This window comes from Manacus candei, unplaced genomic scaffold (assembly GCF_025592945.1).
Source record: "Manacus candei isolate 608988 ecotype Guabito, Panama unplaced genomic scaffold, ASM2559294v1 h1tg000022l, whole genome shotgun sequence".
Lineage (NCBI taxonomy): Eukaryota > Metazoa > Chordata > Aves > Passeriformes > Pipridae > Manacus > Manacus candei.
Window position 1 is genome coordinate 3,468,595 of NW_026138070.1, and position 13,178 is coordinate 3,481,772.

The window sequence follows — 13,178 nt, forward strand, 5'->3', positions numbered from 1 at the left end:
GGATGCGGACCGGTCCTGGGGGAGGATGCTGTGAACTGCGGTGGGAAAGGGAAGGTACCTCCGTCCCTCTCCCGAGAGCGGGGGATCCTCGCTAACGAGGACGGCGGCGGTGCTCCATCAGCAGGCGGGGCCTCTGAAATTCCTGTAAGAGATCAAACCAGCGAGACTGCTCATGTTTCTGGTTTGTTTTGTTTTGTTGGTTTTTTTTTAATTACATTTTAAATTACATTTTAGCCTTCAGGACTGTGCTGGAGGGTTGGAAGCAGGGAGAATGGGAAATCATTGATGCTATCCCCAGAAAAGCCAGGGAATTTTAAATGACAGTTTGTCCGTGCTGGCTGCAGTGCAGATAGAGAACACACGATGCTCTGCACCTGAACATCTAGATTTAGGATGCTGTTACAGCAGTGACTCTTTATTTCTTCCCTCCCTTGCCAGGTTTGGCACTGCTGTATTTCTTCAAGTCACATGTCAGGATATTTGCCCTCTGTTCCTGGTGCTCTCCCAGGCTTAATGACTCGTTCCCAAGGAGTTTGGCTGCATCCATGCAGTTCACTGCAGTCTTAGCAGCTCCCCAGCCCCAGGACTCAGCTGACACAACAGCAGTGTCACAGTGCATCCGTCACTGGTGACAGGGGCTCTGAAACTGCACAATCATCTTTCCTTAGTCCTGCAGCACCTGGGCCTCAGGGCAGCAGAGAGCTGTTTGGAGGCCAGAATTAGCACACACTTCTGACTTAATGGCTCAGGTTATGAGGCCATAGAAAATGGAATATTAGAAAATATCAACTGAGTTATTTTCAGCTATGCTCAGACATGTACTTTATATGAGCTCGTGACTAAGGGGATTAAGTGCCAGCCCCCTGAGGTAAAGCCTATCAGACACAGAATGAACCACTGCAAGGGTGGCTGGCAAGATGCTCACTGCTGATATTTGGGTACTGCTCTGCAGCATTTGTTATCAGGGATGTTCCTAAAGGCAGAACAAACACCCCCTCTGCCTCCCTCTGCAGAGGAAATAATTACTAAAAAGCTGATTTTTGCAGCAGCAGACATTCTGGAAGGACTGATGCCAGTCTGGGAAACAAACAAGCTGCCCACAGCTGCAGATGTCAAGTACTTCCATTTTGTGGGGGGATTTAACTCAGGGCTTTCACTTATGACATAAAATATTCATCTGCTTCAGCATATTGATGGGTGTCAGGAGGCCCTGAAGTCAGGGAGAAATCTATGGCCCCAAAATCAAGCCTTCAAATAACACACTTACTTTCTCTTTTTTCCTACTGCCTCAGTGTCTGACGCTGCTGAGCCCAGGGATGGAGTCCCTCCCTGAAGCAGTCCTGATCCGAATCCTGGCTGCCATACCTGCAGTGGATCTGGTGCTTGTGTGTCGCCTGGTCTGCTGCCAGTGGAAGAACCTGGTCGATGGAGCTGCACTGTGGATCCTGAAGTGCCAGCAGGAAGGGCTCACTGGGGCAGAGTCAGAGGAGGATGCAGAGAACTGGCAAAACTTCTACTTCCTGAGTAAGAAAAGGAAGAACCTCATCAAGAACCCATGTGGTGAAGGTGAGAGACAAGCACAACCTGCCCCGAGATTTCAGAGAGATAACCAGTCACAGAGAATTGGGCATTTCCACTCTTTGAAAGCAGATCTTAGCTGCTGTCAGGTTGCAGAATTTTCTCCTTGCCCAGGAGTCAAATCACTCATTGCACGCAGCCAAATCATTTAATGGGCACAAAGGCCTTTGATAATCAGTCTTTGCAAAGGGCTTTACTTCACATTAGGTTTATATAACCTCTGCAGGGATCCAAATCAAGTCTGAGAGACAAAAATGTCCTTTGCAGAACCCGTCCAGTGCCATAATGGTCATGGCATCTGTTCTGTATTGCTTCTTGCCAAACCATGACAGGAGAGAGGAAGCCTTTCCCTGCTCAGGGGCCTGTCTGCCCTCAGCTCACCAGCCCTTCAGGCTTCTTTCCTTGGAGCAGCACAGGCAAATCATGTTTTTCCCCTCCCCACACAGCCCACATACCCCACGTGCCATTATTCTGGATCCATGAGCTTCACTTCCCAGGGCTGTAGTAGCAATAAGCAGCAGTAAACAAGCCTCACAACCCAAGCAGCAACAATTTCACACATCACAGACCAAAGCAATATCAACACAGCTTCTCCATTTGACTCTGCAAGCTTTTCCAACATCCAGGCTCCCTCTGGCTAAGACCAGAAAAGCCCTATGTTTAAGGCCTTACTGCATCTGAAAATACCACTTAGAGATTTAGAAAACAGAAATAAAGCAATCAGCATCTCTCCCCAGGCTGTTTCTGTCTTGTGACCACTGGAAGTGCTGATACACTGTTCAGAATACCTAAATCCTTTCCCTGGAGTACTTCCTTAGACAAACCTACAACTACACAGCCATTTTGCTGGGGAATGTTAAAGTTTGGTAGTACTAAGCTCAGCCAGACTAAAGGTTTTTGCCTGACCTCTACTTAACATATCCATAGTCTACATACAAAATTAGTGCTGTGTCTAACACTGAGCCTTCACAAGCCAAAAGAAGGTTCCAGTGGGAGATGGTCAGGTTCCCCAGGCCCACAGAAACTAAGACTCATCCAAGTCTCTTCTCTGCCATTTGCAGAAGACTTGGAGCACTGGGGAGAGGTAGAGAATGGAGGTGATGGCTGGAAAATTGAAGAGCTCCCAGGGGACTTTGGAAAAGAATTCCCTAGTGAAGAAGTCCATAAATACTTTGTTACATCTTATGAGTAAGGCTGCTTTCTTCTCTTATTTAGGGAAGGGAACATTTTTGGTTCCCCCAGTCCCAGGAGAGACCATGATACCAATAACATCTTGTCTTTCAGGTGGTGTCGAAAGGCTCAGGTCATTGACCTTAGGGCTGAGGGCTACTGGGAAGAGCTGATGGACACAACCCAGCCTAAAATTGTGGTAAGAGACTGGTAAGTAGCAAGGATGCCTCAGAAGGCAGGCAGAGAGCTGAGAAAGAAAAGGAAGGGCAGGGAAGACACGTCCCTCATATATACTGGGCCTTAAAACCTCAGCTGCCAGGATGCCCTGGAAGTGGAACAGGGCTCACAGGCAGCTCCCACAAGCTTCAAAGTGTCGGTGCACGTGAACTCCAAAGTGTTGTGAATGAGGGGAGGTGGTGGGCTGGGGCAAGAACCATTTCCACCTCAAAGCAAGGCCCTTGGTGGGAGTGGAGAGCCCGTGTTGTGGCTCTCTGCAGAGCTGCCAGGCGGTGCCAGCAGCGGGCTGTCCCTGCAGGTACGCGGGGCGCCGCGACGCCGGCTGCCTCTACGAGCTCTGCGTGAAGCTGCTCTCGGAGAACGAGGATGTGCTGGCTGAGTACAAAAGTGAGACTGTTACCATCCCACAGGACAACGATGGCAGCTGGACTGAGGTGAGTTGCAGCCTCAGCGGGTGACACCCAACCTGCATGAATCGGGAATATTTTGAAGCAGAGGGAAGCAGGAAAGTTCTCCTGCAGGAGGAGAAGGCTCTGTCACGTGTTCTCTGGAGCCATGACCCTGTGATTAAACAAAGGGATTATACTGGGAGGCTGCCTTGCAGGAAACTTGGAAACTTGCTGAGTTACCACTGCAGGTGTAAAGTGAAGGAGATGTCCAAGTGGGAGAGGTTCTGAAAAAAATAATGGGATCAAAGCTCCTTCCACTGTAAATGTCCCCATTGTTACCTAGCATGGCAGGTGTGGGGCTGAAGGCTCTGTGCACTGTAGGTTCAGGGTGGTTTGATGCTTACCAACAACCCTTTTGTCTCTTGTCCCAAAGATCTCCCACACCTTTTCCAAGTACGGGCCCGGGGTGCGCTTCGTGCGCTTCGAGCACGGCGGCCAGGACACGCTGTTCTGGAAGGGCTGGTACGGCGCCCGCGTCACCAACAGCAGCGTGACAGTGGAGCCGTAGCCACGCTCAGCTGGGGCCTGCATGCTGGAGCTGACTTCCCTCAGGGCATCCCACGGCCTCTGGATGGTCTCTGCATGGTGCTGCTTCTGGCTGTAGAGCATTGGGCCCTTCTGCGTAGGAACGCGCCTGCAAGACGCCAGAGCCAGCGCCCAGCCTTCCTCAGGGGGACTGTGCAAAGAGTGGGGATGGATCTGAGGTTGCACCACAAGGCTCAGCCTCACCACTTGCACTGATGTTCTCCATCAGACGGGAGATGACCTAAAAGTCCTGCAGACCTTCTCTCCTGAGCCATTAACCCCAAGCCAGACACCCCTCCTGCCTGCTCCCAGACTTGGGCACTCCTTAACTTAGAGGGGCACTTAAGGCATATTTTCTGGAAGGTGAAGAGTGGAAGAAAGTAGGAAAGAAAAACATAGACCTTGTGCCTGAGAACGTACCAGGGAAACCCAGAGCCCTGTCACAAGCTCTGTCACCAACTGCTTCCATGGCCTGCAGTGAGAACCTTGGCTTCTCCCATTTACAAACAATAGATGTCATTGCTTACCACAGAGGGGCTCTAGCTTGGCTGTCAAGTGCTATTAGTTTAATTTTTAGTGATAATGCAAAACAAGAGGGATTGGATCCTTTTCCCTTAAACTGTTCCCAGTATCCATTTATCGAGGCAAGTGTTGGGAACAGAAATCTGTCTGGTGTCCAACCCTGGGGCTTCATTTGGCTCCCTCAGACAGATGACAACTGACAGTAATTGCTGGGAGAGAGAGAGATATGACAACAACTTAGGGAAATAGGTTAGGAAAAATTGGGGGTGGGGTCCAGGAACAAATGAAAACAAACTAACGTGCCCCTCCCTGGCCTCTGCATGCTTTGTGCAAGTGTTTGGTCACCCAGTCTGACCCTGCAGGGAGGAGATACCCTGCACACACAAAGCTGTTTTGCCTCACTCCATCTCTGCAAGAAGTACCTGTCTGCCTCCTCCATGTGTTCACTGACAAGACAGCACTTCACTCTCCCACTTGTGCCTCTTGATATCACTCAGGGCTGTGAATCCCCATTCTGAACAGACCCCTAAGCTCTCCTGAGCCAAGCCTGTCCCTGTAGTTATTCCCCTCAGAAGAGCATCCCCTAACAGAGCTGCTGTTGCCTAGAGAAGGCACTTGTATTTTTGTGTCTCTGTCTGTCTTCCCTCCCCGGGCTGCCACTTTGCATCCAAGTGCCCCTTTACCTGAGCAGTGACTGCTCCTGCCTGCAGCCAAAGGAGAACTTCCCCCTGGGCACTGTGCACGCTGCTTCCCTGGGCTCCTGCAGGGCTGCCCCTGGGTGCCCCGGGCACACAGGGCTCCCAAACCATGGCCACGCTGTGCCAGAGCCCAGGCAAACCTAATAAAGTGACACAGCTGTGTGTGGATCTTCCCTTGTGTGCTGGGTGTCTGTGTCCTGTGTTCAAGCACATGTTCTCTGTTTAGTTATGTGGAGCCACATCAGCCAGTCCTACCCAAAACCAGGAGTCATTGTACCTTGTGTGGTACCACGAGTGTCCCTGGAAGAGGAACTGCTCTGTTCCTCAATCCAGCAGCCTGGACCCATTAGAAATGCTCCACGTGCAGCAGGGCTGCAGTGCAACAGCAAGCAGAAGTGAACTTAAAGCACAGTGAGAATTCATGCAAGGCACAGAGAAGGCCCAGGAGGGCTCCTACAAAGCCCAGTCCTGCCAGACACCCTCCAGGTCAACAGTCACTGGCTCTTCTGTGAGCTCAGCCTTAGCTCTGACCCAGGAGGCACCAGAACCAGTTCACAATTTACCTCTTTCCCCTGCATCCCCCCTGCACACACGTTCACACAACTGCTGCTTTATTCACCACAGCCTTTAGTGCAGCTGACTGGTTAATCTTCAACTTGCTCCCAACTTTCTGCCCCACAGAAGAAGCCAGCCCTCCATCTGTCCCTAAGGAATCAGTGCAGCGAGGGGATCAATATTCCACATCTTGATGCAATTGTTAAACTGAACCTTTCTTAATCCACCATCTCAGAGTCAGGATAAACCTCAGGATTAAGCCTTTGGATATTGTGGCCCTTGTACTCAGAGGGTAGGGCCGTGGTCCCCACTTTGGGTTTATCTAGGCTGAGCCACTAAACACACACTAAACACACAAAGCCTCCCCAGCAGCTCTGTTACCATGAACAGCTGCCTGGGGGCTTACCCTCCTCATGCTGTTCATGTTGGCTGTCAGGGGCATCTTGCAAAGCTGTCCTGACCTTCCCACTCCCTCAGAGAGGTGCTTTCCAAGGAACTCAGTGCCTGCAGCCTCCCTGCAGAGAACAGCCACCTCTGCCCCCCAGGGCTGCTCCCCAAAGTCACTGCTGACCTCAAGGGAGCCATTACCCCTTGCATTCAGCCACATCAGTCAGAATCCCAAAGCAAGTGAGTATCTGGGCACATGGGGAAAAAAATCCTGCTCACATTATAAATATTTTGTTCCAAATGCCTTTTGAATTTTGATCAAATACCAGAAGTGTGAACACACTGAGATCTGCATTGCACACATACATCCAATTCCAAACTGCCCATTCACCTGTCAGAGATGGGTAATGGGCTCTCACATGTTCCAGACTTCATGGAAATTGAGATGATACAATTTCATGGGATTACAGAAAGTCAGTGCAACTGTGACAAAAGGGCTTGGATGTATTAAATCTCCCAGCCACTGCAGGGCTCTGTTACAGCTTCAATGCCAGTTCTTTCTGCTTTCTGCTGTGCCAACACCAGCAGGCAGCTGTGTGACACTGCACAGCAGCTTTTGGGAACACTGGTGACCAATGCAGACACATGCTGTACAGACAGGAAGATCTCTGACCCCAAGTAATTTACAACAGGTATTCTCAACCCCCAGATTCAGAGTATTTAGAAATCTGAGCATTAAAACACAAAAACTGAGTGCTGCTGGAGCATTCATGTTGTAGGAAAAAAAACCCCAAAAAACAACCAAACTGAAACCACACAAAAGGGTCCCCTCCCAGTCCCAGTTACAGCAACAGGAGCTGCAGAAAGGGCTCCTGTTCCCTTTGCACATCAAAGCCACAGTGCACCCCAGCACTGCTGAACTACACCAAAGACAGAATGGAACTGTCCTCCAAACACCCCACACTGGAATGGACCAGCTGGATGAAGAGAACTGGAGAGTTTAAGACACGAACCCTTCACTCTTGGCCAAGACACCACATGAACACACCTCTTACCTTGGCTGCTCCAGTACTCAGAGGCACCAAGAGAAGCCCTAGTAGAGCACAACACACAGCCCTGTCCTGCTCTCACCAGTCCTGGGTAGCCACCTGCACCTTGGTGGCTGCAGTTGTATGAGATGCCACTGTAATTTTTCTTTTCTACATAGCCCACCACAGCTGATCCTGGCTATAAATGTCATTATAATACGGCCAAAAATACTTAAAAAGTGGTTGCTTTTGGGTTTTTTATTCTCAACAGCTTCTATAGCAAGTTTCTTGCAGAGGAACAGAACAGAGCAAGATGGGGCCCTGGCAAGGAAGTACTATCATATATCTCTTGTCAAGTCTAATTGAATTTTTCTATATGAAGCATCTATTATTGCCCACCTGGGGGGCTGTGGACAGATGGAGGAGTTTTCTCCCCCACCAGGCAATTCAAGATGGGATGGGAGAGATGGGGGAGAAAATAAAAATAATCTATCTGACAGTTCCCTGTTGCTTGCAGCCCAGCTGTTTTAGCCAGTTGTAAAAGGGAGGATGGCTTAGGAGCTTGATTCCCTCTAAATCAAACAGCTTGTAGAAGCTGGGAATGGCACTTCCTGAAAGACAGGACAGCAGAGCATCAGTCACTCCTGCAGCAGAGACATTTGGCCTAAAGCTGCAGCTGAGATGAGTAGGGTCACAAAAGGGACGGAAAACCAAGGACTTATCCTTGCCTGACAAGAGTAGAACTCCCCTCAAGAACTGGAAAGCGCCGGGCTGGTGTTCCCTGGGGCACACACCTCCCTCTGCGGTTCGGGCACAGCCACTCCCTCACCTCCTCCACTGCTGTCCCACACCACACACACACCTGGGGGCAAAAGAGTGCCCGTGTGAGCAGCCTGGGCTCTGAGCTGACCTGATCCCTGCTTCTCCTTCCATCCAGCTGGCTCCTCCCGACGGCCTTGGGCAGCGACTGCCCTGCCCTCGGTCTCCTTACCTAACAGGGAAAGAAGGTGCTTTCCTGCCGGGGAATCCCTTTGGAATTACGGGGGGAGCAGGAGTTCAGCCGGGAAGCCTCACAGAAGCTGGCAAAGCACAAGGACAGCCCGAGAGAGCCGAGCTCCTGACGCAGCAGCCTGGGAGCAAAGCGAAGGGTCACGGACACCCAGAGCCAGACAGGCACGGTGCCGGTGGGTGAGTGCGGGAGGGATGTCCCAGGAGCAGGAGAGCCGGGCACAGCCGGGCACAGCCGGGCACAGCCGGGCAGGCAGGGCAGGCAGGGCAGCAGCGCGGTCCCGCGGCGGGGACAGCAGAGGGCACTCGGGCTGCAGGCAGGAGCCCGCGGGGCTCCCTCCGTGCCGAGAGAGATGCACGGGGGATGGAGAGGGACCGCCCTGGGTCTGTGTCTGAGCTCTTGCACCTTGTTTCTTCTTCTGGCGGCAGCTCAGGCACGAAGGGAGCGTTTTGTCCTCGTCCTGTTGCAGTGCCTGGCACGGTTTGCAGAGCAGCCTTTGCTGCGCAGACCCTAATGCTTATCCCTGCCATCGGGGACGCCCCACACACATTTTGGAAGTACGGTTGCCCCCTGGGCAGCAGACACAGCACACCTCTCTTGGATGCTGGCAGCGTTTTCGGCTGTAATGACTGATCAGAGCAGTGAAAGCTGCCTGAATGCAGATGAAGGCCTTTCAAATTCCATTGGAAGCAGCACAACTTGCTCAACACTATCCTAAAGCATTGATTTATTATCAGTATCACTCAAATCAGTAACATACCTCTCCCTGCAGAGTATCTCTAACCTTAATCCAGCCACGAGTCTCAGCAGAGTCACCCAGAGCAGCAGGGCTGTGTCCCCACGTGCACCGTGCCCAGGCACACAGGGTCTCCTGCCACCCTCCCTGCACACGGAGCTGGGCAGCCCTTCCCAGGGAGTCAGGAGTCCCAGGGACATCCCACATGCCCTTGGCTGACCTCCCCTGCAGGCACTCAGAGCAGCTCATCTGGAGCTGGTGCCTGTGCAGACCCATTAACCACAGTGCAATCAGTGCTCCCAGAGCGGCAGAGAGGCTGCAATAAAGTCATAGGAGAGCTCATTGGACTGATGGATGGTGGGGAAACATCTCCCTGCAGCAGGAACGGGGGCACTGACAGGGAGGGGAGCAGCTTTGGCAGCGAGGAGCCTCCCACTGAGCACCTTGAGGATGTAGGTACCACGTCCAGAAGCACTGAAATGCATCAGGGTACACAAACCCTGGTTTCCCTGAGCACAGAGCTCCTTCTCTGTAGAGGAAGGGTGATACCAGAGCTCTGACACCTGCAATCCCTGCAAAAGGTCCTGAAGTCAAGCAGTGCTGTTTCCACCTCACCACACACCGTGCAGCTCCTCCCATTCATATTGACACACAAAGTGTTGCAAAACGAAGCAGATAAAATCCTGATCCAGATATGAGTAATGACTTTGCATTTTTTTGTAAATTAAACCTAATCTTGTGTTGACTTGTGCTATACAAGGAGAAATAATGAAACAGATTAAGATGAGATCTTGTTCACTCTTGCTGAACAAAAGCCAATTAATTGCCAGCAGGATTATGGTGAAGTCTTTCTCGTCTCAGACAAACACAGTCAGGTGGAGTCTGGGTGCTGGTGCAGGAGCTCTGCTTATTGGAGCGATAACTCTGCCTGGACGGAGGAAAACACTGCAAACACTCAGTTAACCACATGGACACTCCTGCCTTGCTTTTCCTCCAGCCTCTCTTGCCAATTTGCACAGAGAGAGATGCTTTAGAACCAACACACACCTTCAACCACACCCCCCAGGCTTGTCTGCTCTAATTCCCCCTCTCCTGTTCAAGACCCCTCCCCACCCTCCCAGCACTCCTAACACAGATTCACCCAGACTTCTTTCAAAGCTTTCTGGCTCCGAAGGCTTTACCATCTGCAAATCCTTTCTGCAGTCCTTGACCGTGCTGAGATGTTTCCTCTCTGTTATCCACACAAAATCCCTGCTCCAGTCTCTCTGCCACTTGCCTGGTCCCCAGCAGAGCCACCTTCTACCCATCTGTCTGCCATGATGACAAGCAAAGGGATTGTTCCTGCCTCTTTTCATCTGTCCTTTTTCCCATATAAAATAGAAGTTTGGGGAAAGTCAAGGACTGTAGGGAAAGGATCCAATGTCATCACTCCCCCAGAAAAATGAGGGAAGGCTTGGCACAAGGACTGACTATGGGACTTGATGAAAGACTTCAGCACTGCAAGGCATGGCACTGGAGAGACACCCATGCCCTGCTGGGCACAGTCACCACTGTGTGGGAGCCCTGAGCCCTGAAGGGTGCTGGTACATCACAGAAACAGTTGGCATGGAGCAGCAGATCCTAGTTCTAGCTGGGAAGCTCCAGGGTAGGAACAGAAACCAACACCAGCACGTCTGGAAAAAGGAGAACAGCTGTGTTGAACTCACTGCCCCACCCCAAAAGTGAAGCTAAAAGCCACCCTACCCTGCCAGCTCCAGGCAATCCCCACTTTTGTGATGGCACCAAGAGCTCCACACATCCCACCAGGGGAGGAATCTCTACCAGCCAGAAATAAAAGGCATTGAGTGAATTTGTGAACAATTTACTTGGAGAAAACACTTCTTACTTTCACACCAGGTTAAAAAAAAATAAGAAGTAAAATTAAACCCTGTCAAAGCCTGCAGCACTGGCATTGACAGACAAAAATGACTTAAGAGAAAAAAAAATGGGCAGGGAAAGTGATTTTCTTTGCCTGCATTGCCAGGGGAATTAAATCTTGTTTTTTTCCCCGTCACCACCAAGTGGAATAATCCAATATATTAAAGTTAATGTGCTTCTTGTATTTATTGCTGTGTATTTGACCTAACAGAATTTTATTCCTACATTAAGAATAAAACCATTCCGGAAGGCAAGCTGCAAAGCTCTAGATCAATTACCACCTTCTCCAACAGCTGAAAAGTGAGTTACTTCTTGTAAGAGGGGAGGGGAAAAAGTAGAAAATAATAATAAAAATAAGAAATCCTTTTCCCTGTGCAGAGAGTTCTGCACTGCAGATCTGGTGGAGTTCGGCAATATCGAGTTTGGTTTCTAAGCAACATTTTAAGAAATCAGGCAGCAGCCCCAACCACCCTTCTCAGATGTTTGTGTCCCCCATCCTGCACAGCACACACTCGGGTACCCACCATCAGTGGGGACCAAATCAGGTTCAAGTGCAGCCAGCAGTGACCTGTGCAAGGCAGCAAGGTGAGCAAACAACACCGTGGCCTCAAAGTCATGGAACACAGCACTGGGGTGTGGGAGAGCCAGGTAGAAGGGCACAGAGGCAGGGGGAGGACTCACTGATCCCAACCCACTGAAATACTTATGAAAACACCCCTTGTACCCTGCCCTGGGACAAGCCTGCTGCCCTGTCTGGGAGGGGTTTGGACCAGCACACACAAACTGCCCCTCCTGTCTCACTGTCGAGGCTCTGACACTTTGCTCAGGGGGGTTCACTGGACACCCGGTTCTGGGGATCCCCAGAGGCAACACCAGCTCCTCTGTGACACCTCGGGGGGCTGTTTACTGGAATGTCTGAGGTGAGACCCCTCAAACCAGCCCTTCACAGAGAGCAAGGAACACCAACCCTTGCTGGTGCCACCGTTTGTCACGGCCTGGGCTGAAAACGTGGCACATTTGAAGAAGTACAGGACTTCTCTAGACATTCCAGTGTTAGCAGGTTTTATGAGGAAAACCAGATAAAACAAAGGAAATGATCCTGTTTTGTTGCCACTGGGTGTTTCAGCTGGAAGAAATGAGAGGCTGCTGTAATGGTTTGACATGCTCCTCACAGGAAAGGAGATGCTGCTCACAGACAGTCATGAAGGTCAGTGCTTCTGTTCTTAGCAGAGAGTTTGGGATTCAGTATGGATGGAAAAGAGGTGGGGGAAAGGGGCTCTGGTAAGCCTAAAAGGCAAGATCATATTTACACACAGAAAAAGCATAGGATGCATTAATTCCTGACCTATATCTAGACAGTGCTTGCTCCAGGAACATGAGCCATGATACACCCACGTGCTTATGCACTATTAGCAGATTTTATTGTCTTCCATGAGCCATTATTGCTATTTTAGCACAGAGATGGCAAAGACATAAGCTTGCCTTGGAGTCCCTGAGGCAGCCTGTGAGCACAGCCAGGAACTCCAAGCCCACATTTCCTGAACCACACTGCCACTGCCTCCCCATCCAAGCCTCACTCCCTGCTTTGTACAGCCTCCAACACAGCCATGGCTGCTTGGAATAAAAGTTTGGACACAGTCAGCACACATTCAGAAAAAGTACTTCAACTGTTACGACTTCAGTAAGACAAAGCCATTCCTCTAAGCAGACAGGGCTAACTCAGGTTTTTATTCTCCCTCATACTATCACAGTAAGGACAGAGTTTTAGGCACTTTGAACAGAAGGAACTAGGAATTACTACACACGCATAAGTTTCAGTTACATTTAACTGTGACCTTCAGCTCAATTGCAACCAGTAAATCTGAGCAAACTAGTCTTTTTAATAACTTCTTGGAAGGGCTGTACAACTGGTTTGTACATGCAGCCCTAACGCTCACTTGCCTGGGAATTTTTAAATTATTGATCAGGACAAGAGCTCTCCCTTCAAGCATACTCCATCTAATCCTTTCATTTACTGTGCTTTTTGCCTGCATGCAAAATGAATGACATTTCATCTCATTTCCAAGTCACTTCCATGACATTTGCAGTGTCAAGGTCTACCTCCCTCAACAACACTACCCAGCTGGTGTCAGACGGGGAGGCACAGGAGCTCTCCCTCCCCAGCACGTCCTGCTGCACACCTGAGGGGCAGAAAGTGCTGGAAGGGTTGTTACATCCACCAGGCAGAGAAACAGCCAGGAAATACCCTGGGGTGCCCAGAGAGTGTCTGACGTGTGAGGCTAAAAAAAGGCCCACGCTGTCAGAGAGTGGTGCAGTGCTGACAGTGATACCTGTCAAGGCACTGAAGCCCATCCTGTCCTGCCCTGC

The 13,178-nt window shown here is 50.6% G+C and overlaps 1 protein-coding gene and 1 long non-coding RNA gene across 2 annotated transcripts in view; one reads left to right on the forward strand and one right to left on the reverse strand.

Annotated features, from left to right (window-relative positions):
- Positions 1–1,316: 1,316 nt before the first annotated feature.
- Positions 1,317–6,200, forward strand: FBXO2 (F-box protein 2). Its single transcript, XM_051786246.1, has 5 exons — positions 1,317–1,566; positions 2,640–2,766; positions 2,863–2,958; positions 3,284–3,419; positions 3,808–6,200. The coding sequence occupies exons 1-5, from the start codon at positions 1,317–1,319 to the stop codon at positions 3,940–3,942; spliced, it is 744 nt and encodes a 247-aa protein (XP_051642206.1). The 3' UTR covers positions 3,943–6,200.
- Positions 1,373–13,178, reverse strand: part of LOC127470586 (uncharacterized) — a 53,698-nt gene continuing 41,892 nt past the window's right edge. Inside the window, exon 3 of the long non-coding RNA XR_007904330.1 lies at positions 1,373–1,520. This is a non-coding gene — a long non-coding RNA (uncharacterized LOC127470586). The remainder of the gene's footprint in view (positions 1,521–13,178) is intronic.